Source organism: Alligator mississippiensis, chromosome 1 (genome assembly GCF_030867095.1).
Source record: "Alligator mississippiensis isolate rAllMis1 chromosome 1, rAllMis1, whole genome shotgun sequence".
NCBI lineage: Eukaryota > Metazoa > Chordata > Crocodylia > Alligatoridae > Alligator > Alligator mississippiensis.
The window spans coordinates 355,645,557-355,670,249 of NC_081824.1; the positions used below are offsets into that span (position 1 = coordinate 355,645,557).

General features: G+C 40.5%; 1 protein-coding gene across 3 annotated transcripts in view; it reads right to left on the minus strand.

Moving 5' to 3' along the window:
* The window catches only part of MYO16 (myosin XVI), a 662,110-nt gene that overhangs the window by 202,107 nt on the left and 435,310 nt on the right, over nucleotides 1-24,693 (minus strand). For all 3 annotated transcript variants that reach the window (XM_059721092.1, XM_059721091.1, XM_059721093.1), the window contains 4 exons: nucleotides 19,418-19,529; nucleotides 14,630-14,747; nucleotides 10,159-10,230; nucleotides 8,917-9,058 (listed from right to left, as the gene is read on the minus strand). In XM_059721092.1, the coding sequence (XP_059577075.1) occupies nucleotides 8,917-9,058; nucleotides 10,159-10,230; nucleotides 14,630-14,747; nucleotides 19,418-19,529 (444 nt within the window). The remainder of the gene's footprint in view (nucleotides 1-8,916; nucleotides 9,059-10,158; nucleotides 10,231-14,629; nucleotides 14,748-19,417; nucleotides 19,530-24,693) is intronic.

The following is a 24,693-nucleotide window of genomic DNA, read 5'->3' on the forward strand; positions in this document are numbered from 1 at the left end:
TTACAATCATACTAATTCCAGCAAAATTACTTTTATTAATCACAGCAGAGATTTCCAAGGCCAAATAGAAGAATGTGTGTTCATGTTTACACATGAAATGGCATGCCACTAGGGATCTCAAGGAATCTGTAATAAAACAGTGGATTTTTCTTCTTTGAGTCTTGATTTTACATCATTAAAAAAAAAAAATATATCACTGATAGTTCAGTCTATACATAGTATGTTTCTGATATATACTAAAGAAAGTAAAACTAGAGCAAGACCATTGAAGACAGAGATGTCTTTTTTCTGAACTACCATGACTCGTTTAATTAAGGTAAGAGGAACTGATGTTTGCATTTGGATTCTGGAGGGTGCCGAATCAATTAAAAGTGTTAACAATGCTTTTACAGTACAGAAGTTAAATATTTACCACTATTAAGATGAAAATGTTTTAATACTTCCAAGTTATTTCTTTTTTCTCTGGCGACTAGAGAGCCTGTGGATTTGTTTCATTTTGGGATTGACAAAGTAATACCATAACTGATATTAATTTAGACCATCTCTGTTTTTTCCTTTTTCAAAGAAGGTATATGTGATTTTTTTTCCAGCTAGAGAAACAATGTATTTTGTCCATGCAGATTACACAGCTACAGTTAACTTTTTCCCAAACTCTAAGAGCAGCACATACACACGAGTCATCATGGTTGAGGATTTTATCTAAACTGACATTTTAGGGCCTTGTTACACCATATGCTGCAAGCTGAACAAATACAAATTGGCTTACTGTTGTTTGGCTTAGTGGAGCAGTTACACCTTAAGGCAAAAAACCGTTTATGAGTGTCCTTCACCCGTATAGCTGTGACTTGCCACTTGAGGCTTGGTGATCAGGGGCAGGGCTAGGATCTAGGGGCAGGACTAGCTTGCTGCTACCACTGGGCTGAGCAAACATTGTAGACTTGGAGCTCCTAACAGCTGTGGTGCCTCTCACAGCCATCCAGACTGGTTCTTTGCTTGAACTCTGAGGGGCCCGATCCTTTTTTTCCTCTGGAGCCCAACCCCCACACTGGCCATGCCTGGGCTGCAGCCAGCTGGGTGCCATCTGAGTTCTGAAAAGTGTAGGACCCCTTGGAGCTCAGGCAGTGTCTAGCTGTCCAGCAACCCAGCTGGCAGCAGTGCAGCAGAGCAAGCCCTGGAGAAAAAAAAAGATTGGATCCCTGGGACCCAAACACATACCCCAGCAGGGCCGGGCGGGTGGAGCAGGGCAGAGCTTGGCAGCTGTGGCACAGCAGCCTGAGGCCAGTTCCTGCTGACCCATCCAGTCTGGGGCTTCACACAGCAGACAAGTTGGCTGTGCTGCTCCCAAGCCTGGCGGGGGTGGGAAGTTCCATCCCTGTTCCTTCCCTCTCCGCGCCCCCACATGTTCCCTGCTCTGTGCAGCCCCAGCTGGATGGCCAGTGCCAAGTCCCAAGCTCCATGCCTGGAGCTCCCTGGCTGGTACAAGGAGTCGAGGGACCTCAGGCTCCTGACAACCTTCCCTGCTGCTGGGCAAGCCAAGTGCGGGGAGCTGGTAGCTGGACTCTGCACAGCCCAGCAAAGTGTGGGGTCAGGAGGAGCCAGCCTCAGGCTGCCATGCTTCAGCTGTTGAGCTCTACCCTACTTTAGATGCCTGGCCCCACCAGGTCATGTGTCCCAGTCCTGGGGTCACAGGCACCAGGTTGGGGATGTGCTACAGTGTGGTGCAGGGCTGGGCACAGGTTCAATCATGAGTCAGCAGGAGGGGTAAACACCAGGCTACCACCCCACTGAAGGCACCATGGCCTTGTCTGGTCAGAGCAGCAAGTTGGTCTGGGAGGCACTACAGCCACTCCTGCCTGGCAGGAGCAGCAGGACCGAGACACCGTGACTGGCCCTACTGTGCCCCAGCTTCCCTGCCCTTACTCAGCAGGGACTACTGTATCTGGGGATGCTGGAAGACTTCATCTTGGGAAGAAAACTGTGCAGTGGCCACACCTTAATGGAGCAGAAGCAAAATTAGGTCAACTAGAGAATCCTCCCCTACAGTGGAGTAACTTTAAGCCAAATAATTATTAAAAGGTGTTAACATGCGGTCAATCCAGGGTTAAAAGCTCCTGAAGTTTCCTAAAATTACCATGTAGCAAGGCCCTTACATTTGATCATGAGGTATCACTGACCTATTTAAAGTTTCTGGCAGATTATACATATTATTTTTACAATTTCAATTCTTAGTGTGATATCTTTTACTGGACCAACTGCATAACTGGGATAGAGTTAGACAACCTTTTAAATAACAGACATTTTCTTTCAGAACAAAAGGTTCTGCCCACTCATTTCAGAGGAATGACATAGGATAATATGACATAGGATAATCATCCCAGTTTTCTCTTCTGCAGAATAAATAAGCCCAGTTCCCTCAGCCTCTCCACATAAGTCATGTGTTCCAGCCCCTTAACCACTTTCATTTCCCTACACGGGACTCTTTCCAGCTTATCCACATCCTTTCTGTAGTGGGGGGCCTAAAACTGAACACAGTACTCCAGAAATGGCCTCACCAGTGCAGAATAGAGGGGAATAATGACTTCCCTTGATCTGCTGGCAACTCTTTTACTAATGCAGCCCAATATGCTGTTAGCCTTCTTGGCAACAAGGGCACATTGTTGGCTCATATCCAGCTTGTTGTCCACTGTAACCCCGAGGTCATTTTCTGCAGAGCTGCTGCTTAGCCAGTTGGTCCCAAGCCTGTAGCACTGCATGGGTTCCATCCTAAGTGTAGGACTTTCTACTTGTCCTTATTGAACCTCATGCCATTTCTTTTGGCCCAATCCTCTAATATTTCTAGGTCACTTTGAATCCTAGCCCTACTCCCCCAGCCTATCTACTACACTCCCTAGCTTGGTGTCATTTACAAACTTGCTCAGGGTGCAATCCATCCCATCGTCTAGATCATTAATGAAGGTATTGAACAAAACTGGCCCTAGGACCAACCTCTGGGACACTGCACTTGATATCGGCTGCCAACTAGATCTCGAGCCATTGATCATTACTTGTTGAGCCTGAGAATCCAGCCACCTTTCTATCTACCTAACAGTCCATTCATCCAACCAATACTTTATCAGCTTGTTTACACTCGTGGTAGAAGTAATATCTTTTATTAGACCAACTATTTTTTTGCAAAAAAAATGAACTGTTCCAAACAGGAGATTTTACCACACCTTCAACTATCCTAAGAAATATTAACTTCCATTTCTATCCAAGAGAACTTTTATTCTTATACTTTTATTCTTACTACTTATATTTTTTTCTCCTATGCCTGATGAAGGCTGTTTGTGCCTGAAAGCTTGCAACTGAAGAATTTTTTTTTGCAAAAAATCTAGTCGGTCTAATAAAAGATATCATCTCTACCATGAGTCCTGATGGCTTTTGCTAAAGTCAAGGTAGTTTACATACACTGCTTTCCACACATCCACAGAGCCAGTTATTTAATTGTAGAAGGTTAATCAGGTTGATTAGACATGATTTTCCCTTGGTGAATCCATGCTGACTGTTCCTAATCACCAGGGATCCTGGTTTTCTCTGATTAAAAGAATCCCCAATTTTTAGATTAAAAAAAGTAATCTGAAATCCACATTTTTCCCTGATTAAAATGAAACACCATTAGTATATATATTATTGAAAACCAGAATCCCTGCTAACCACCTTCTTCTCTTCCTCCAAGTGCTTAGAAATGAATTCCTTGAGGACCTGCTTCATGACTTTTCTAGGGACTCAGGTGAGGCTGACTGCTCTGTAGTTCCCCAGATCCTCCTTCTTCCCTTTCTTATAGATGGGCACTATATCTGCCCTTTTCTAATCATCCAGGACCTTCCCCAATCACCACAGGTTTTCAAAGATAATGGCTCTGCCATCACATCAATCAACTCCTTCGGCACCGTTGAATGCATGGCATGTGGTCCCATGGACTTGTACTTGTCCAGCTTTTCTAAATGGTCCCTAACCTGTTCTCTTTCACCACAGTTGGCTGCTCACCACCTCCCAAACTGTGCTGCCTGGTGCAGTAGTCTGGGAGCTGATCTTGCCTGTGAAGACCAAGGCTAAAAAGGCATTGAGTACTTCAGCCTTTCCTCATCATCTGTTTCTAGGTTGCCTCCCCCATTCAGTAAGGATCAACACTTCCCCTGACCCTCCTCTTATTGCTAGCATACTTCTAGAAACCTTTCTTGTTACTCTTCACATCCCTTGCTAGCTGCAACTCCAATTGTGCTTTGGCCTTCCTGATTTTATACCTGCATGTCCAAGCAATATTCTTATACTCCTTCCTAGTCATCTGTCCAGCCTTTCACTTCTTGTAATCTTCCTTTTTGTGTTTAAGCTTACTGAAGAGTTATCTGCTATGCCAAGCTGGTTGCCTGCTGTACTGCAGTTTTTCCTGCACATTAGGATAGTTTCTTCCTGCACCCTCAGTAAGGTTTCTTTAAAATATCACCAGTTTTCCTGGACTCTTTTCCCCCTCAGATTGGCTTTGCAGAGGATTCCCTGAGGGATTTAAAATATTCTTTTCTGAAATCTGGGGTCCACACTCTCCTTTCTTCCTTTTGTCAGGATCCTGAACTCAACCATCTCATGGGCACTGCTGTCCATGTTGTCATTTACATTCATTTACTGCATTCCCCACCAAGTCTTCCATGTTTGTGAGCAGCAGGCCAAGAAGAGCACAGCTCCTAGCTGGTCTTTCCAATACTTGCACCAGGAACTTGTCTCCAGCACTTTCCAAAATCTTTTTTGGATTGCCTATGAACTGCTGTGTTGCCCTCCCAGCAGCTGTCAGGGTGACTGAAGTCCCCCATGAGAACCAGGGCCTGTGATTGGGAAACTTCCGCTAATTGTCTGAAGAAAGCCTCATGTACCTCATCTTCCTGGTCTGGTAGTCTGTAGCAGACAGCCACCACAACATCTCCCTTGTTGCTCTATGTTTATTATGATTAAGTACTAAAGTATTAAAGTACTAAAACCAATTCAGACTGGGGAAGAACTCAGAATATGATACCATGCCCCACATTTCATTGGCTGCTCCTCTTCCCCAGAAATAGAGGAGGGAGAAGTTGTTTTAAAGTTGTGGGTTTGTGTTTTGAATTGGAAGATTTTCTTGTCTGCCTCTAGTACCTGTTGCTGAAATTAGTGATAATGAATATACATTTTATTCAAGAATGAATCTAATTTCTTCTCATATGCTAATAACTGTATGCCTTAAAAATATCTTGCATATGATCTTGCTGGAACACAAGTAATGAATAATACATGAAAATAAATTGTGAATGAGATACTTAACATTTTTTTTTGCCAAAATAAATCTTGCCTCATCTAGATTCTGGCAATATTTCAAAATACTCTACTACAAATAAGATTACACAGGAGGAAGACACACCTTCATAAAATATATAGCTTTAGTAGTATGCTATATTTGAAAAGAAAATTTCCTATTGACTTGATGACATGGATAAAAAGCCATTATAAAAAAACTAACTTGATTTCTTTGTCTGCAGTGCAGCATAAACTGCATTGACATGAGCCCCATCTTCAGGCCAGGAGACATGGAGACTTTTTCCTTTGCTAACAACTTAATATAAACATAATACACTCTACTTTGTAATAGACATACACAGCAAGGGAAGACAAAATATGTTTTCTAAAGCAAGAATACTCTATTTAATATACTTTTACTAGTTAGACAAGAAGAGTGTTGCCTGAGCATTTATAGACATTGTTAAATCTTGTGAACATCCAGTCCTCCTAAACTATGAGTCAGGGCTTCCTTGTGTCACTGTAATACTTTTTTATACATTGGTACTATTATCTGATTCTCAGGGCCTGTCACTACTATTTGAAATCAAATGACTTAAAATGGAGGTAACAATGACAACGATTCAAATTCCTATTGTTCACATCACTTTATTTGATGGAAATAAAATATTTTTTAAAAGATTATAAGAATGCAAACATTTTAGAAATAAAATGTCCTGAAAAATCCTCATTATGATTTGTTAAATAGAGAAGTACAAAGAATGAAAAAAATGTAGCACAGTTGAGGCTGAGTTAAAATATTATTTTTAATAATGATGACTAGTTAAGAATAGTTTTTCCCTAGCACTATTACAAAATCCTAACTGTTATAATTTTGGTTTCCTGTCCCAGTCTTATTGAAAAACAATATCAGACAGGACCCGCGAAAACATGAACAAGGAAATAGCTTGTAAACAATCTGTATTAATGGCTATAATTATGTTACTTAATATAAAAAATCCTGAACATTTAATTAGACAAAATTGTGAGTCACTCCTAATGAAAAAGTCCAATTTTTCTGAAGATGAATTATATCCCTCTCCCTACTTTATCATTAATACTGTTGTTGTATATTGATTTGGCTGCTATTATACACTAATGTGTTTGTTGGATTTGGGCAATGCTTTTATCCACTTTACACCTAGATCATTAGATCTTTGAATATACCTCCTGATTTTTTCTTCCTTTAGATCTAATGGCAATCTTCAGTGTTGTTTCACCTGCAAACCAGCATTTAGATGTTTCAGAGTAAGTGAAATGTTAATATTAATAACAAACAACTAGCAATTTCACAAAGTTAAATCTATATTAAATAAAACGTAATTTGATTTAAATATATTGAGCCAAATGTTCCCAGTAACTTTCCTATTATAACTTTACTATCTATTAAGTCCTACTAAAAACATGAAATACGCTTTGAGCCAATCTTGCTGCAGATTATATTGATGCAATGCCACTGATTCAAGGTTGTTGTTTTAGGACAGGTGCGGAAAAACTGACCTATTAACTTCAGAAACATATGATAAATTGCATATTTCACATATCTTTGAAAGTCGCTCTTCCCAGTTGCTACAACCACTTCTAAATGTATATTTACTTGACACTGACTTGAAAAGAATGTGTACTCTTAAGTCAGATGTTAGCTAACTCAAGTTAAAATAGTAATAAGGACTTTTTAACTCAGGTTATCGGGTCATATTCCAGACCATAGGGAACACTGGCAACCTTAAGAATGGAATGAGTCACTGTTAAAATATGAAAGCTGTTTGAGGATGCTCAAAAATTGGGAATCTTATGATTTATCTATGCTGCATAAAGCCGTGTACTTAATTCTAGTTGGCTAGCCCAAGTTATTTTAGTCAAGTTAGAATAGCAGTGAAGACAAGATTGTATAAATCATGTCCTTTTCTCTTTGACAAAAGCCATTACAGTTGGATTCATGGTAACTAACTCTTCATGGGCTGAACTGATTCCTGTGCTGACTTGAGTTCAGCACAGGTTCAAAGAGGCAATGAGTTGGGGAAGAGTTAAATTGCCATATTGTGCCTTCCTGACAGTGAACCTCTTATAGGGAAGATGGAAATAGCTCGAGGTTCACTCTGATCTGTGCTCAGCTGCCTACAGCTGTAAGCAGGCACATCCGAGGCTAAGCCACCTTCCCTTTTGAAATGACTCCATTACATTGCCTGCACTGGGGGTTCTGCAGGAAGTAGTACGGACTCCACTCTACATTAGTCAGGAAAACTTTTTATATGGGGGAAATTTCTAGAGGCTCTGCTACAGCAGTCTTAAAATCACTTTGTCATAAGTGCAGGGGTGTAGGTTGTAGCCGTGTTGGTCTAAGGACATTCCATCCAGGAAGAGCACACACCAACTGCTGAAACTTCCTTAGCCTGACGAAGGGTTTTTGAACTCGAAAGCTTGCTTAATAACTATTCTCCAACTATTTGGGTTGGTCTAATAAAAAATATCAAATTCACCCAAGGAAACTTGTCTGCCTTTGTCAGAAGTAAGCATTTAGAGACATGAATTTGGCACATGGATATGAAAAAAGGAAACCAAATTTTAAAAGAAAAAATAATAAATATGTGGCTAATGCAGCCCATGCGATTGTGTGGTACAAAAAGAACACTGATCTCTGTTATTTATGAGTCACTTGGTACCTTACCATTTGTGAATAATACCAAACCATCACATATGGTATATATAAAGAAGTCACAGTGTGCATGTGATGTTTTGAAACTTAGTTAATAAATACATATATTATAATCTAATTAGCTCCTTGTTTTAGTTTTCTCCTCTGAATTCTGTGGACATTTCTTTCTTTTCTTTTTCTTTTTTTTACTTTCTAAACTTCCCTATTAATGAATATTAATTAACATCCAGGCTTTCTATGAAACCATATTGAACAGCAGTTTGTTTGAATTAGGAGATGATTACCTATGGAAACTTAGATTTTTTTTAGAAGTGTCATTAATACACAAATGAAATTTAATAATGTATTTGAAGACTTCTGAACTGTTTGTTTTTTTTAAATAGTCCAAAATTATTGTGAATAATAATAGGTAAATTCTGCATCTAGTAAATAGCAAACTTTTACCTGGTGAGATCATAATTCACCCTGGAATATCAACTTTTAAAATGTATTGGTCTTAACTGTATATAGAGACTCCAGATAAATTCTTATCACTTACATGAAATGTATGACATACTTTCTAACATGAAACACAGTCATATCAAAGCTGACTAACTTAGGTTAGCATTGGTTATAGTGCTTGATTTTGAACATAAATCACTATCTAGATACATAAATAGTAGATAGTAACTGGCCAGAAATAACCACAACACTCTTCAGATTAAAATCTATTTGCATATAAGCACACAACATACACTTGCCCAACAGTCCCCCAAGGATTTCATGTATTCCATGCAGGGTCATTAACATCACTAAGTATAACTAGCATGCTATAATTAAATGCTTTAATGGTAGCAGTATTCGATTCTGTATCTTTCAGAGGTTATATTTTAATAGCGCAGTGTGAGACAAGTGGTGGGATTAGCTAACAACTGAACTCCTACCTGCTGGTCTCATCTTGATTCTGGAGGTAGTAGTTGACAGTGTTCACTAAAAAACTAAATAAGCGACTGTACAGTGACTTTGCTAAAAGATCCCGGTAAAATTCTGCTATCTCTACAGTATATCGCCTCATGATCATATCTCCTAAGAAAGTAAGTAGGAAAAGGAGAGGAAAGCATAATTAGAAAACACATTAGTAGCATTTTGACATAATATTAACATAATATTTTAGATTTAACATAGCAGATTATTCCAGCCTTTTCACTTCCTCCTTTCACCAACACCTATGTTGCAGGCTACTAGTATTTATGCAGGAAGAGCACAAGGCTTTTTCAACAACACACAAAAAAGACCTTAACCTCAGGAAAAGGGGTAAACACACACACACACACATGCACGCACGCACGCATGCACACAGCCGGATTAATGCATAGGCAAACTAGGCATATGCCTAGGGTCCTGAGCTGTGGGTGGCCCTGGTCCTTTCCTCTACAGTGGCGGTGCAAATGGCCCCATCCCCTCCCTTCCCTTCCCCTCCTCTTCCCTCCCCTTCCCTCTGTCAGCCTTGCTGCTGTGGCAACTGCTTCCTAGCAGTGGCTCCAAACCCAACTCTCTGCGGGCAGCAGCACTGGGGTGGGGAGGGTGGTTTTGACTGGCTGGAGGCCCATGAGTTTGTTTGCCTTGGGCCCACTAAAGTGTTAATCCAGCCCTGCACACACACACGTGGTATACTGGACTCCATCTTTTGCTAAAGAGGACCCATTTGAACAGAGGCACAACTTAAATTTTGGTGCCTTGGGTGATGTGGGGGTTGGAGAGAAGCACTTCCCTCCTGACACAGGTTGTAGAGGCATGGCAAGCTGTTGTCTTGGCACATGCTCTCCCAACATGGGCTATGACAGTGGCACAGGTTACTTGGGAATTGCTATTCTGGCCCCCCCGTCCTGTTCTTAGCACTACAGCCTAGTTTCTGATCTTGCTACACTTGTGTAAGGTTCAACACATTTCAGGTGTTCTAACATTAGCCTCTGATCTTTGCTCAGGTCCACGTTACAGAGGTTACTATAATTCTGTGGTCCAGCCTGACATTCTTAAGGGTAACAGCCCTAAGTATTCTTGACAGAGATTTTTTACTGGCTCATAATAACATGAAACAAAACATCAGCTATTTTGTCTTTGAAACTAAAAGGATCAAATAGCTACCAAAATCTCACATATATGAATGCGAATTTGGAACGCAGTACCTTTGAAATACTGAACATCAGTTGTTAAGGCAGAAGTGAATTCATCTGGTGAAACCTGCAACATTCCTGCCACTAAAATGAAAAGAATTGTTTTGAATATTTGTGTGCATTTATTTACTTAATTTTATTATGTAAACAGACCTTTTTATTTAAATGCTATTTTTTTAACAACAACTTGAAGAGATTGAGAAAACTCACAGAAATGAGACCATTATAATATTGGCAACTTCAATGCAAAAGTTGGATTAAGAATTGGCCTGATATTCTGGGCAAACATGGAATTGGTTATATGAATGAATATGGCCAGCAAGCGTTAGAACTTTGTACAAGTCAAAATCTATGTGTTACCCACACCTACTTCACTAGGAAAAATCCCAAGGAAAACATTGTGGAAACATCCAAGATCAGGGCACTAGCACCAATTAAATCTAGTGCTGACCTCACATAACCACCTGAAATAAATCTTGCAGAGGTGCTATCACAGTGATAATTAAGTCATTAATAGGCAAGTGAAGACATAGACAATGCCTCAGTCTGCTGTAAAGTCACAATCAACGTCAAAAAGATCCACCATAGCAAAACTACAATCCATTCTCAGAGAGACATCAACCAAACTAAAAACAGAAACTAGGGGTGTGCGAAGCGGGCAGTATTCGATTCAGATTTGGATTCGTCCTGATTTGAGGGACAGTGATTTAATGTGCTGATTCAGATCACTGTCACAGTTTGATTTGGCTGAATCTGAAGATTTGATTCTGATTCGGAGAATCACTGATTCAACCATAGACACAGCTTTATATGTTTTTTCTAAATACCTCGAGGTACCAGGCGTGGCTCATGAATGCTGAAATGGTGGGGCAGATTGAGCGTCCCATAGGAATATGGTGGGGGGGGCCCCCTGCACACTTGACAGCGGACCTGGAAGTCCACTTCTGGGTCTGCTGGCAAGCACACAGCGGACCCCCACCCCCGCATGCCCTCAGCTCAGTGATCAGCTACGGGGGGTCCCTAGGTGCACCCCTAAACCCAGGAAGCACCAGTCACCAAACCGGGGGATGGGGAAAGGTCCCCCTTGCACTTCACAGTGGACTCAGAAGTGGACCAAAAGTACTTCTGGTCCACTTCAGGGTCCACTGCCAAGTGCACAGGGGAACCCCCTGCACTCCTGTGGGATGCTCCATCTGCCCCACCATCTCGGCATTCACAAGCCACACCTGGTACCTCAAGGTACGTAGAAAAAACATATAAAGCTCTGTCTATGTTCAAATTGGCAAATCTTTCTGAATCTCTCTGAATTGATTTGGAGGCTTCCAATTTAATTTGGAGAGATTAATGGGTCTCCTGGTTCGATTTGGTTTCGGAGATTTGGCTGCCCAATCAAGCACCAAGTCAGTTGTGAAAGCAAGTTTACCTAACAATACAGCCACTGAAGCTTGGGAAAGCTTGAAAACTAACATGTACGAAGCTGCTGTAACAGCGTCACAGCATTTGGCAAAAAATTCAAGAAAGATGCAGACAGGTTTAAAGATCACTCTGAAACCCTTTTACCACCTTTGAGAACAGAAGGACAGTGCTAACCAGCTATAAGAAATTTCCCAAAACCATAACCCTGGAACTTCTGAGGAAAGCTTGAAGAGAAATGCAAAAGAAGGCTAAGAGGTATACCCAAGATTTTTGACTGAAACACTGTAATGATATTCCAAAAGCAGCTGACACATGAGGTAGCCATGGAATACACAAAGGGATCAGACAAGCAGTTGGTTTAGTCAAAAGAAACAAAACAAAACAAAACAAAATCGCAGAAAGACTTAAACTGAAATGTCATTACTAATAAAGAAAAAGAACTTGAGTGTTGGATTGAACACTATGGAATTCTATACTCCAGTGAGACTGAAATCAAATACGAAGAGCTTGGAGGGTTACCACAGTTTGAAATTTGGATGTATTTGGACAAGGAGCTTACATTAGAAGATTTGCACAAAGCCATTACATTGATTTGTAAGAAAGCTCCTACCCTGGGGGTCTTTAAGAGGAGGCTAGGTGAATGCCTTGCTGGGGTCGTTTGACCCCAGTACTCTTTCCTGCCATGGCAGGGGGTCAGACTTGATGATCTGTTCAGGTCCCTTCCGACCCTTCAAACTATGAAACTATGATTTCTGGGAACAAGGCATCTGGTAACGACTTTTTGCCTGCTGAAATCTACAAATGTGCCGATGACAAATTAATTAAAAAACTGCATGATGTTATACTGCTCTGTAGGAAAGAGGAAGCAGTACTGCAAAATTTCAAAGATGCTCAGTCTGTACAATACAAAAACAAAGAAGACAGAAACAACTGTGATATTTATAGAGGTATCTTCCTGTTGAACATCATCAGGAAAAGTGACACTCAGATCATGGTCTCTAGCTTGCAATCTCTAGGTGAAAGAATATATCCTGAAAGTCAATCAGGTTTTCACTCAGAGTGAATACTACTGTACATAGTCTTCATCAATGAAATGAAGGCGTTCAGTACAGTCAGCGAAGGGGCCTTTTTACTTTTCTAAAGAAACTGGGTTGTCCCTCCAAACTGTTGAACATCATTCACTCATTACAACAAGGTATGAAGGCAACTGTAGTGTATGAAAACAAAGAATCAAATGCCTTTGACATAAACAACAGGGTGAAACAGGAATGTGTTTTAGCCCTCTGGCTTTTTAACATCTACTTTTCATTCCTGCTTCTTCATGCATTCAAGGACAGCAATGATGGCATTTATCTTCAAACCAGAGTAGATGGAGGTTTGTTCAACACTGCAAGGTTTAGAAGAAAACCAAGGTGAAAGAACTAGTACTGAGAAACTTCCTGTTGTAGATGATACGGCTTTGGTTCCCCACAGTGATTCTTCCATAAAAAATCTCTCGGGCAGATTTTCTGAGTCATGCAAGAGTTTTGGGATGGCAATTAGTCTTAAGAAGACTGTAATCATGTACTAAGGGGTGGAAGAACCAATACCTGACATCACTCTGGAGGATAAATCTCTTGGTGTTGTTTATGGTTTTTGCTGCTTGGGTTCTATAATCAGCAGGAATCTTGACCTTCAGACTTAACCGAGTAACAGATTTGGAAAATCAGCTAAGAATTTTGTGCTATTACAGAAATGTACATGGAATAACAGCAAACAATCAACTAAGGTGAAAATGCGAATCTACAAGACTTATTTACTGTCATCCCTGCTTTGTGGTTCAGAAACATGGACTACATATGCCAGGCATATTAAGAGACTGAACAGCTTCCACAAGAGATGTCACCATGATCCTGAAAATAAAGCTGGAAGACAGAATATCAAAGACAGAGGTAGTGGAGTGCACAGGACTGACACATTTAGAAGCCACTATCAAGAATAGGAGTTTACAATTGATCCATATTGTAATGAGAATGGGAGAAGACTGTATCCCCAAGAATATTTTGTATAGTGAGATTCAAAATGGCTTTAGAAAGTGGGGTCACCCTCTATGGCAGTACCATGATGTGTACCGAACTGATATGAAGTCTTTCAACATCAACATAGAAAGCTGAGAGGAGCAGGCAGGGAACATCTGGCACTAGGTGCAGCTCAACATGAAGTGGCTCTGATCCAGAGGACGGAAGCAAAGCAAGAAAGAAGAAAGCAGCATGCTGTAAATTTTGACTCCAACTTAGACAACATATGGGTCTGTGAAACTTGTAACAAGCTGTGTCACTCTCAAATTGGGCTCATCACCACAAATGGATTCATCAGGCATCTGACTAGACTTCTTATGTATACACCACAATCCAGAGGATCGACGATTACCTACCATTTTTTTAAAGGGTGAAAGAACCTAAACATAAGAGGGAGCTGTCACAGTAGTAATTAAAATTAATGAACATGTACAATAAGCTTACAATAATCAGGACTTTGTAAAGTTTGAATGTATCTGTATACTTGATTACAGCTTTCTCCCTTCTTAGGGATTACACAGGACTTTTCACAGGACTTGGCAAGTTCTTGCTAGTCTTAGAGTTAAAGTATGCTATGTATTGGCAATTTGTATTCATAAGTCACTTTGAAGAGATTTGTAAGTGACCAAGAGGGCAACTTCAAAGCAATAGAAGCTTTTAACGCAAAGATTTTTTAATGTAAGGAATTATGTTCAATGCAAATTGCTTAGCTGTTAATAAGCAACACAGGTATATTTAAAAAGAGTAAAGAGTGCGCAAAGTACACTGTATAACCTTTTGTAAACTGTATAAGCAAATGTCAGGGTTAATAGAATTGTATTTATTCACTTAAAAATCTGTAATTTAGAAAATATCAAAGTCAATGAGATATTGTGTTTCCACACTAACTGATGAGGCTTCAGAACACAGATCTTTGTCAGCCTAGACAGTGTTTCCACCTATTGGTGAATCAGTGAAATTGCTCTACTATGAGGGGAAGGAGGCAACACTAGAAGCCATGTTCTACTGACCTTGTTCCAGTAGCTGCAGGTCTGACACAAATGCTGTCTCAGCGTCTGTCAAAGCAGTAAACCGAATGTCTCCAAGATGCAGAATTGCTGAGAGAATTACAAACAGGTTCTCCACCTCCTGCGCATATTTAATACACAATTAAAGATAAAGAAGAGTTCTGCTGGGCATACCAATGAAAAAAAGATGCTTTACAAAAATGTATGCATTATTAATATATAGTAGTGGCATTTGCTAGACTAAAAGCTATTCATTTATAATGTATTAATAGGTAAGTACTTAGGGTTTAGAAATCATATTGTGACCTATGCAGTATATAAAACAATAAAAATTACCATTTTTTACTATTTTATTCATGAAAATCAAATTAACTCATGTTCTGAGAAATGTATTTAGAATGTGGTGCAGAAATAATAAAATACCTAAAGTAACAGATATATTATTTCTGCAATAAATAAAAATGTCTTGCCTACTGACAATTGCAAAGTGAGAGATTCTATACCTATGAATAGCAAAATTTTTTCCCAGCCTATCACATTCAAAAGCAAATAGTATAGCTATAAATTACAGCAAGATCCTGGTGGCAAAAGATATAATTAAAATTTTAAAAGTACATTATGATTTTTATATGCTTATAACTTTTTGAAACAATCACTTTTTAGACTAATTTTATAGGCCTAATTTCTGCCAAAAAGTTTTTTTTTCTGTTTCTTAATACAAAAATTAAGCAAAAATTGCTCCAGAAAAAATGAGTGAAAAAGGTAAGAATTAACTTGTGATTTATTTTGTGAAAAATTATTTTGAATCTTTGAAAAGAGGAGTTAAAAAAAAAGAAAAATAAACAGTTGGGGTTTTTTGCATTTAAATTACATAGCAAGAAAATCCTCTCTCTATAAAGTATTGCTATGTATTATGGAACAGTATCAACTGATAGTAAAGTTATCTGATAACTTGCATTTGAAAATTACTGAAATCATTCTTAGAGCCTGATTTATGACACATTTGCTTTGGTCCATGCAGGGTAAGTGGCTTTATTTATTAACTATTTTTTGCAGGACCAGATCCAAAATACTACAAAATGAAAAGTACTATGTTACAAAATGAAATATTTAATCAAAGACTCTTTTCTTGTTTGCACTGCAAGAGACACAAGCATAGCTTCTAAAGAAACTGTGGAGAACCCCAACCCTCTAAGAGTGTCCCAACACACCCTGCTCCAAGCATGGAAGTGCTCCAGTTAAGATGCTCTACAGGCATCCATTTGGGGCTGCTCTTGAGACCATGGTTTCTGGCTTTCTTGAGAGCAGCCTCCAAAGATGTCCATGAAGTGGCCCCATCAGCATATTTCCAGGATTGCAGTGTACAAGTTTGAGTGGGTAACTGGGAAGTGCTTTGGAGCCATTCTAGCAGGAGCAAGGTGCTGAAAGAGGGCTTGCAGGAGATGTAACATGAGAACAGAAAGTTCTCACAAACTCTTATCCCCTAACCCAGATTACTTCCCAAGTGACTTTTCAACCTCTTGGAACTTAATAGGAAGTGTAAAAGGACTAATAATACTTTCTTCTTTATCTTTTCTGTAGCCCTGACTCCTGCCTCTACAGCCCTGCATCCTACCTCTGTCCCTGCAAAGCATACTAGACTGCATTAGTAAGAGCATTTTCAGCAGATCAAGGAAAGTGATCATTCCCCTCTATTCTGCACTGGTGGGGACACATCTGGAGTACTGTGTCCAGTTTTGGGCCCCCCACAACAAAAACAAGTTGCAGAGAGTTCAGTGGATGGCAATGAAACTGGTGAGGGGGCTGGGGCACATGGCTTCTGAGGAGAGGCTGAGAGAACTGGGCTTATTTAATTTGGAGAAGAGAAGACTGAGGTGGGATTTAATAGCAGACTTTAGCTATCAGAAATGTGTTTAGAAAGAGGATGGAGCTGGACTGTTTTCAGTGGTGGCAGATGACAGAACAAGGGGCAAAGGTCTCCAGCTGCAGCAGGGGAGGTTTAGGTTTGATATTACCAAAAAAACCTCTCTCACTAGAAGGGTGGTGAAGCACTGGAACAGGTTACCTAGAGAGATGGTACAATCTTTATCCTTGGAGGTTTTAAAGGCCCAGATCAACAAAGTCCTGGCAGGAATGATCTAGTTGGGGATGGTCCTACTTTGAGCAGGAGGTTGGACTAGATGACCTCCTGAGGTCCCTTCCAACCCTCATTTCCTATGATTGTATACACACAGACCTGACACTGAGCCCAGAAGAACCCCTGCAAGCAGGCACAGCACCTCCTCTCCCTCTTCCCCTTTCCCTCCCATGTCACTGTCAGGGGCAGGCAAGCAGCGTGGGGTGTGGAAGGAGGGGTGGGAAAGCTTGCCCATGCCCAGCAGTCCAATCGGTCTCCATGGTGCTGCACATGCTCACGGGGGTTCTCCTGGGCTCAGTGTCAGGTCTGTGTGTGCAGTATGGGGTGTTTCATGACAGGGTTTGTACAGAGTCACAGATGCCTCCTTTCCCTCCTGTACTGCCTGCCAGCGGCTAACAAATACCTGCGACTGACAGACAATGCAGCAGGGGGAGAAGAGCATGGCTGGCAGACAATCAGGGTTGGCCCAGGTGCTCAGTTGTTCTTATAGTCTCCGGCACCCTGGGGAGATGTGAAGCCTGCTGAGAGGCATGCAGGAGCACTCCCAACCTGCTGGCCTCGGACAATGCAGGCAGCCTGTGAGACCCCCTGCAAAGGACAAACGTGTGATTCGTTTATTCCTGATCTAACCTACGCTGCTTACAGAAAACCATGTAACTTTGATTGATTCCGCCTCAGGCTTTTTGAAAATGTCTGTACTTAGCCTCACTCTGATGAATGAACAGAATGCCTGTTATCTCAGCAGTGCTAATTACCCTGGGGGGAGCACTGTGCTAATGCACCTTTTGGCTAAGAACAAGATCATTTACACTGTGCACATCGTTGGCTATCGTCAGCATGAAGTGAGCCAGATGAGACCATGTACAGGCATTACATTTTTGCTAGAGCCTTTCTTCCAGCACAAAAGAATGTGTACAGCTGTTCAAAGTGTTCCTACAGAAGAATAGCTATTCCACAAGAAACTCCTGCCTCATCAAACCAGGTCTCTCTCCTCACTCCTGCACTAACCTGAATAGCTGTATGCTTCTCTCAGGTGCTCAGGACCCTCAGTATCCCACAGTTATCTGTTCTCTGTTGCTCTCTCCAAAGGAGAGGAGGGCCATTTTTCTGAGGCTTCCCACCACTTGAGAAGTAATCCTCACCTAGTGCACTCCTCCAGTTCAACCCAGAGGAGTGCAGTAGGAACCAAGCAGGGGTAGACCAGAGGAGTCACATCCCCCATTTTGGACCACACTGAAGAACCAGCTGCCAGTGACTTTTTAGAGTCCCCAGAACATATAAGAATCCAAACCCCCTCTATCCTCTAGCTGATCTCGATTTTTTTGAATGGCTCTGGAAATCAAAAGATCAGGTTCTAGCCCAGGATCAGAGACTTACTTACTGTCTCCATATCCATGTAATACTACTTAGCTATACCTAAATAGGGATATTAGTCAATATTAGCCTGCGGCAGTGAAGCATCAGTGAGGACTGGTTACGTATTGCTTATGTAGCTTTTCAAAAAGGTAAAGAACTTTATCATTACCTTCAGTTAGAAGAAAAGTAGATTTGGATCTCTCCACTGATCGCATAGTTCATTTAGGAGGCATGACCTACCCTATACTAACTCCCATATATCCAGCATAGAAAGTACATCAAGAGCTCTGCACTGATTTGCAGTTTGCTCAATGACTCTTTGGGGACTACTGAAATCTGCTGAATATAGGGAAATCCTGAGATCACTCTAGGTTATTCCAAAGATTATTCCTTTCCTCTCTTCAGCCTCTCAGCTGTTCCAAGCAAAAAAAATATGAAGCAAAGGATGTTGTAAAACTATGAGACAAATCTCTACCTATCACAATTAATGCTGTCAAATTGTCTCTGCAGTTAAAGTGTCATTTTAATTTAGGGGTTTAAACCCCTCTCCTTAAACAAAGGAAAAAGTTAATGAAAGAGTTAGTGAAACATAATGTGTCTAGAATATGAGATGTCTCAGTAAACCCAATGCACTACTGGTCTAACAAGGATTATATGGCTTCTAGAAGTAATCACCTAGTGCCCAAACTCAAATATCTTGGATCTCTGCCATTCCCCTCAAGTGCTTTTTCAGCCTTCTTCCTTGATTCTTTCCTAAATGAGCTCCATCACCTACTTTATAGGGTTAAAATGGACTTCAAACCCTATTTTTCTTTTTTGTATTTGAGGGTTTAAGTCAGATATTTCATGTTACTTGACTATAATTTTGTTTGCCTAATTATGCATATGCTTCTTTTCAGGTGCTGCCAGCAATCGGAAAGCATTTGGAATATATGTTTCACCAAATTAAAGGGACGTGGAGATAATCAGAAAGAGGAAAGATTCCCATGGGTTTTATGAGGTTTCTGTCATATGGGATTTGATTGTTTCTTGTTATCTGTGATTTAATTGTTCGGAGTATTATACCTTGCAGCTGTTTTTGAATCTTTAAGAATGAAAAAGGTTGACATTGTTGATGCAGTATCTAATTAAAAGTGATTACACTCATTTCCCCGGAGTGAGCTAGCACTTTGTTTCATTGGTATTTTTAAGAAAAAACAAAAACAAACAAACAAAAAAACCCAAGCCCTTTCTTCCTTACTTTTCATATAGGAATTTCTTATGACCTGCTTTTAAGGAGACATGCTTGCATAACTTACCAGGTTATTGAATCCCAAAGCACTCAGAGCTTGTTTTAGGATAGACAATTTTTCTCTATTCTGAGTGTTCACTGTTACTGATATCTCCTCAGATCCAGATTGATTTAGATACCTGCACAAAGAAAAATGGCACACATTCTTTATACGGCAGGTTTATGAAGGTTGTTAAGTTAAAATGTATCCCTTTGCCTACAAATACCTGAAACACTTCTAAAATGTTTTCAGAAGACTGAACACCGTTCTTTGAGCTCAGCGAGGGAAAGGTAGCTGTGAAAGAATGTCTTTACATTCCACATTTCCTTGGGCTCTTGCTTCTTATCGCACGCAGATACTTCCTTGTGACACCTCTGTATATTTGAAAGAACGCGTGGAGTACATTTCTGCCATTCCTGAGGAGGCAGGTAAGATTGCTTAATTTTTGGATGGCTGCTATTTTGAGCTCATAAGCATTATCTTCCAAGTAAATATGCAAGGGGATTAATTCCCATCTGTGGCAAACTACAGCTCAGGTACACTGGGAAAAAAAGAGCTTGACAAGGAGCTGATTGTGGTTCCTTCATTCTTAGCCTCATTGTAAGTTAAACCTGAAACGTCACTTTAACTTTAATCTGTGCCACTGAAAACTTTTGTCAGTTGGGAGTAGCAGTCTTGTTCGATTTTCTCCTCTCCTCCTGTGACAGATCTTCTTTCCCTTCCATTTTACCTGTCCGTCCTGCCCCTTGTGCACTCCCCTAATACCAAGGGCTTTAACTTCTACCTCTGCTAAGTTTGCAGAGCTGGTGATTCTCTACAAATATGTGTATTTGGGGGTGGGTGCCCTGAAAGATAAATCTCTGGCTACTTAAATTTTACTTTGTTGTACCCAGAAGCTAGAAGAAGTCAGGTCTCTTCAGCCTTATCCTAAGATAATTCAACTGAATAGCATACTTAAAGGGAGATGACCAGGGAAGTAGCCCCAGGTAACAAATTGGGGTGTTGAGCTGCTGTGCTGGCCACCTGGTTTCTGCTGCTAGCAGTATAGCCATTGATTCTACCGAGGGTGCAGAAGTGCCCAGGTATGCCTCTAATTCAACTCACAAACACATGAGTAGAAGAAGTATATACTCAGCACTTCTCAGGATCAGTCATTATATAGTAAGCACGGTTAATATACTGCCTTAAGATCCACAGTAAAAGACAATATGAAGTGCAACAAAGATATCCTAGCACATTATAAATATTCCTGAAAAAAGTGTTCTGTCAAAACAAACCTAAAACCTTCAGAAATGTAAAAAAGATTACAAAAAATGAAAAAGAACTAACATAAGGACACATCAAATGCATGAAAATATAGCATGTACATTAAGAACTGCAACCTAATTCATGTTCTTAGCTGTAACATATTGTGGGCTACTTATAACACCCGTGGTTAAAGTATTTAAGTGGCTAACTGCCATTAAAATAAATAGGTGTTAAAGACTTAAACACTTTAAAAAATCCAGCCTTTATGACACTTAACTGGAAAAGGCAAAAAGGGGCAGCGGGTTTGCATCTTAGTGATAGGTTCTCTCATAACCATAAAAAACCAACGCCAGGGTGGCTTGTACTATTGCAGTTCCTGATCATATTCACATTCCAGTTGGGGTGGACATGAACTTCACATAGTCATCTTACTACTACTAGGAGACTGATAATCCTGGTAGCTCAGAGTGGTGCTTTGTATGAGTACATACAGATTTTAGAAAGATTTACAAATTATTTGCTTTTTGTGGTATTTTAGCAGTTTTTGCCAGGGATTATGAGAGATAATGCTTAGGAAAGAGCATGATGCCATGAAACTTATTGCTGTAATACCTTCACTGCTTGGACAGAAACAGGTAACTTGCCTTAATGAGAGACCAGAAAAAAAGTAATGGGAGAAATGTATGCATGGATGTGTGGCACTTCCCACCAAAAGGGCAAACTTCTCAGAGGATATTCCTAATTCACACAATTCCATTTACTAGGATAGACAATTGTTTCCAGCTGCAGGCCAGAATGATCCATCATGAGTCAAAGAAGAGTGGACAGATGGGTGCTAGGACCCAGCCACTGCCATCACTTTTCTCTATGAAGGCATGGGGAGTGTGTCCACAACCAGAGTTTGGTTCCCAGGACAACAGCTGAAGTGAGCCCACAGCCGAGGACCCTGCTGCTGAATGTCACTGATTCAAGTTTGTGGGCCAGATCCAATTATTCTGTGGTCCAAATCCAGGCTACAAGTTGTAGCTTGCCACCCCTGACCTACAACATGAAGGCTGGACTGCTTTCTTATTGCCTACAATATGGTTAAATCCCCAAATTGAAGGCAATATGGGGATTAAACACCCATGAGGCACTCAGTGTCTTATAGATTTGGGCCCTTATGGCTAGATTTGAAAGTGTTCATCAGCTCCCACTGAGAGCTCAATGCATGCTTTTTCTCTATTTTAGGCACAGTCTTTTTATGCCTATAACTTTAATATTTTGGAAGTTCATTTAAAGCATATTCTATTTTAATACTCTTAATGCATGAGTTTCAAAAATATGTATTAAAACTGCCAACTCATAATAACTCAGGGTTCAGATTTAGAAGATGCTGAGTTTTTTTTCCCCCCACTGACTTGTGTTCAGCACTTTCTGGAATCCCACTGGGTGCTTCTACACATGCAATTAATGCAAAGCTATAAACTCTGGAGCAGTTTGACCCAAAATAAACTATTCCTGAGCACAGCATCTACACGTGCATCCAGGACAGCAGCAATTTGAGCTGGGGCATAGCAGGCCTGAGCTGGCAAATGGAATGGGGGGTGGTGTCAGGCAGTGGAGGGGCTGGCTGGGGTATAAGGGTGCTGAAAGTGTGGAGCTATGTGGATAGGTGGAACGCAAGAGTCTGGCCCTCAGCTGACTGGGCTGACTGGGTACAATTTATGCCCATGGACTAGGGACAGACATTCAAAAAGCCTGAGCCTGAATTGATTCAATCTTTGCAGGTTAGTCTAACCTGGCTAGCCTGAACTGGTTTATAACCAGGCAGACACTGTCTCTGGACTGAGGAAATTCAGGCACATGACTGCAGTGACTTAGGCTACAAGCTGGAGGGCGCTAGAGCAGCCTTCCCTTCCATTATATAGTGCTGAGCTGAAGGGGTGTGGTCAGGCCTTGGCAGGATGTTCTGATTAGCTGACATGTTAATTAGTTCAAAAAAGCCCTGAGCTGACACTGTTTTGTCTGCCTACACCTCTCGGCATCAGCTAGCATACCACATGCAAAGGGTCCATGGGGCTGGGGTCTGTGCTGTGGGAGATGGGAGGGAAGGGGCAATTCCTGCTTGTGCAGTGAGAGTGGGTAGGGCAGAGGGAAGCCAGGCAGAACCTGCTGTACCTGCAGGGTCTCTGCTGGAGCTCCAGCCAGGAAGCAGAGGGGAGTAGTCAGCTCTGCTGTGGAGCAAAGAGCCCCACCCAGCCCAGAGAGCATGCTGGGGGCTAAGAACAAGGATCCTGGGGGATTCTGGTTTATCTTAAACCATCAAGGGGTGTGGGACAGACATTGCATAAACCTGTTTGACCCGAATCAGTTAAGACTGATACTACATTCAACCAGATTTATCTCAAACCGGTTTCAGCCATTTTCAAACTGACTTATGTGCACTGAACATCTATGTGTTCTGATATAAGTTTAAACCAGTATCTGATCGCTTAGACTGGTTTATATGTAATGTCTGTCCCTAGCCATGGTCAATATCTACACATGCGTTCAATCACAGTTAATTACTCTGCCATAAGGTAGTACTGCTATCTTACAGTGGAGTTAATTAGTTTACTGTGGCTAATACTGCCTAATATGTGTAGACAGTGACACTCTACTGCACAGTGAATAAATCTACTCCGCAGTAAAGTACATGTATAGATGCACCCACTTTGTGCAAAGAGTAAATGAAATTTTGAGTTAGATTTCTCCAGAGTGAATAAAGTGTAGCAGGTTACTGAAGTCAAAACCAAAACTCATGGTAACTATGATGGGAGCAAAGTTAAGCCAATGATAAATGCTTTAAAAATAGCATCATAAGCACTTGCTGGTTTAGTGGATTGTTCCTCTTAGTAAGGTTCACCCATCAGAAGAGGTATTTCATCTTGGGCCCTGGAGTTGCAGACAGGGTATTTTCTAAGGTGTACTTGATTTGGAACTGATTTCTCCTGCTTCACTATCTGAAGCAGCTAAAATTTTCTTTTAGAACATGGTTTAAGGCACACCAATTTTCCAGAACACTGAAGTAACACTCAAGGAAGAGAATCACTGATAATTTATTTTTTAACTATAAAAAAATAGATTATTTACTTTTCCAATATCTAAAATGTTACTTTTATATAGTGTTTATCATTTAGAGCAGTAAGCCTGATCATTTTTATTTGCCTAAACAGTCATATATCATATTTTTTCTAATTCAACCTTTTCTACCTTAGAAACATAGCAACAGGTTGGAAAACAGACACCCCCCTGAACGACTATGTACCCCCATAGAAAAATGGAGCCTCAGAGATGACCCTGAAGATGTAAATGTTCTGAGATACTTTTCAGACATTTCTAGCACATGATTAGACCTAGAAACAAATGTACCATTTCATTATACTAATTTTAAGTGGATGTAAAAACAATACTGAAATGCTAGCAAATAACTGGAGTAGACAAACAAGAACCCCCTTGTTTATCACATCAGTCCATTGAGTGCTTTAAGGAAGATCCATCTCAGTCCTTCTTGTTGAAGCTGTTTTACTCTGTGCAATTACTTATTTGGGCAGGGAAAGAAAACTGTCTGCCTCTATTTTCCAGTAGTTCTGACAGTCCCCAGGGATGTAAAAAATGCAACTGCAAATCTTGGTCTGAATCAGGCATTAAAGTGACTTGAGCTTGGATCCAAGGAACAGCCTCAACCACTGGCTAATCCAGTTTTACTTATATATCAAATGAAACATTTTGAAAGAAATCTATTTCATTTTGGAACAGAAAAATATGTTGCAATCTCAAGCATTTCTATTAATAAGAAAACATGGAATGGCTGGCTAACTGGACCAGTTTTCTTTTTTTTCTTTTTTTAAAATAAGCCAACTAAATTATACTATCCAGGAAAAACCTGGTTTGGCTTGAATTTTCAGAATTCTATGGGAAAATCTCATGTTGAATTTGTATTCTTGCTTGAAATAATTCTCAGGAAATATAATTATCATGCACATGAGTCTGTAGCTAGACAAGGTCCCAAACAATGTCAGGGCCAGTATGAC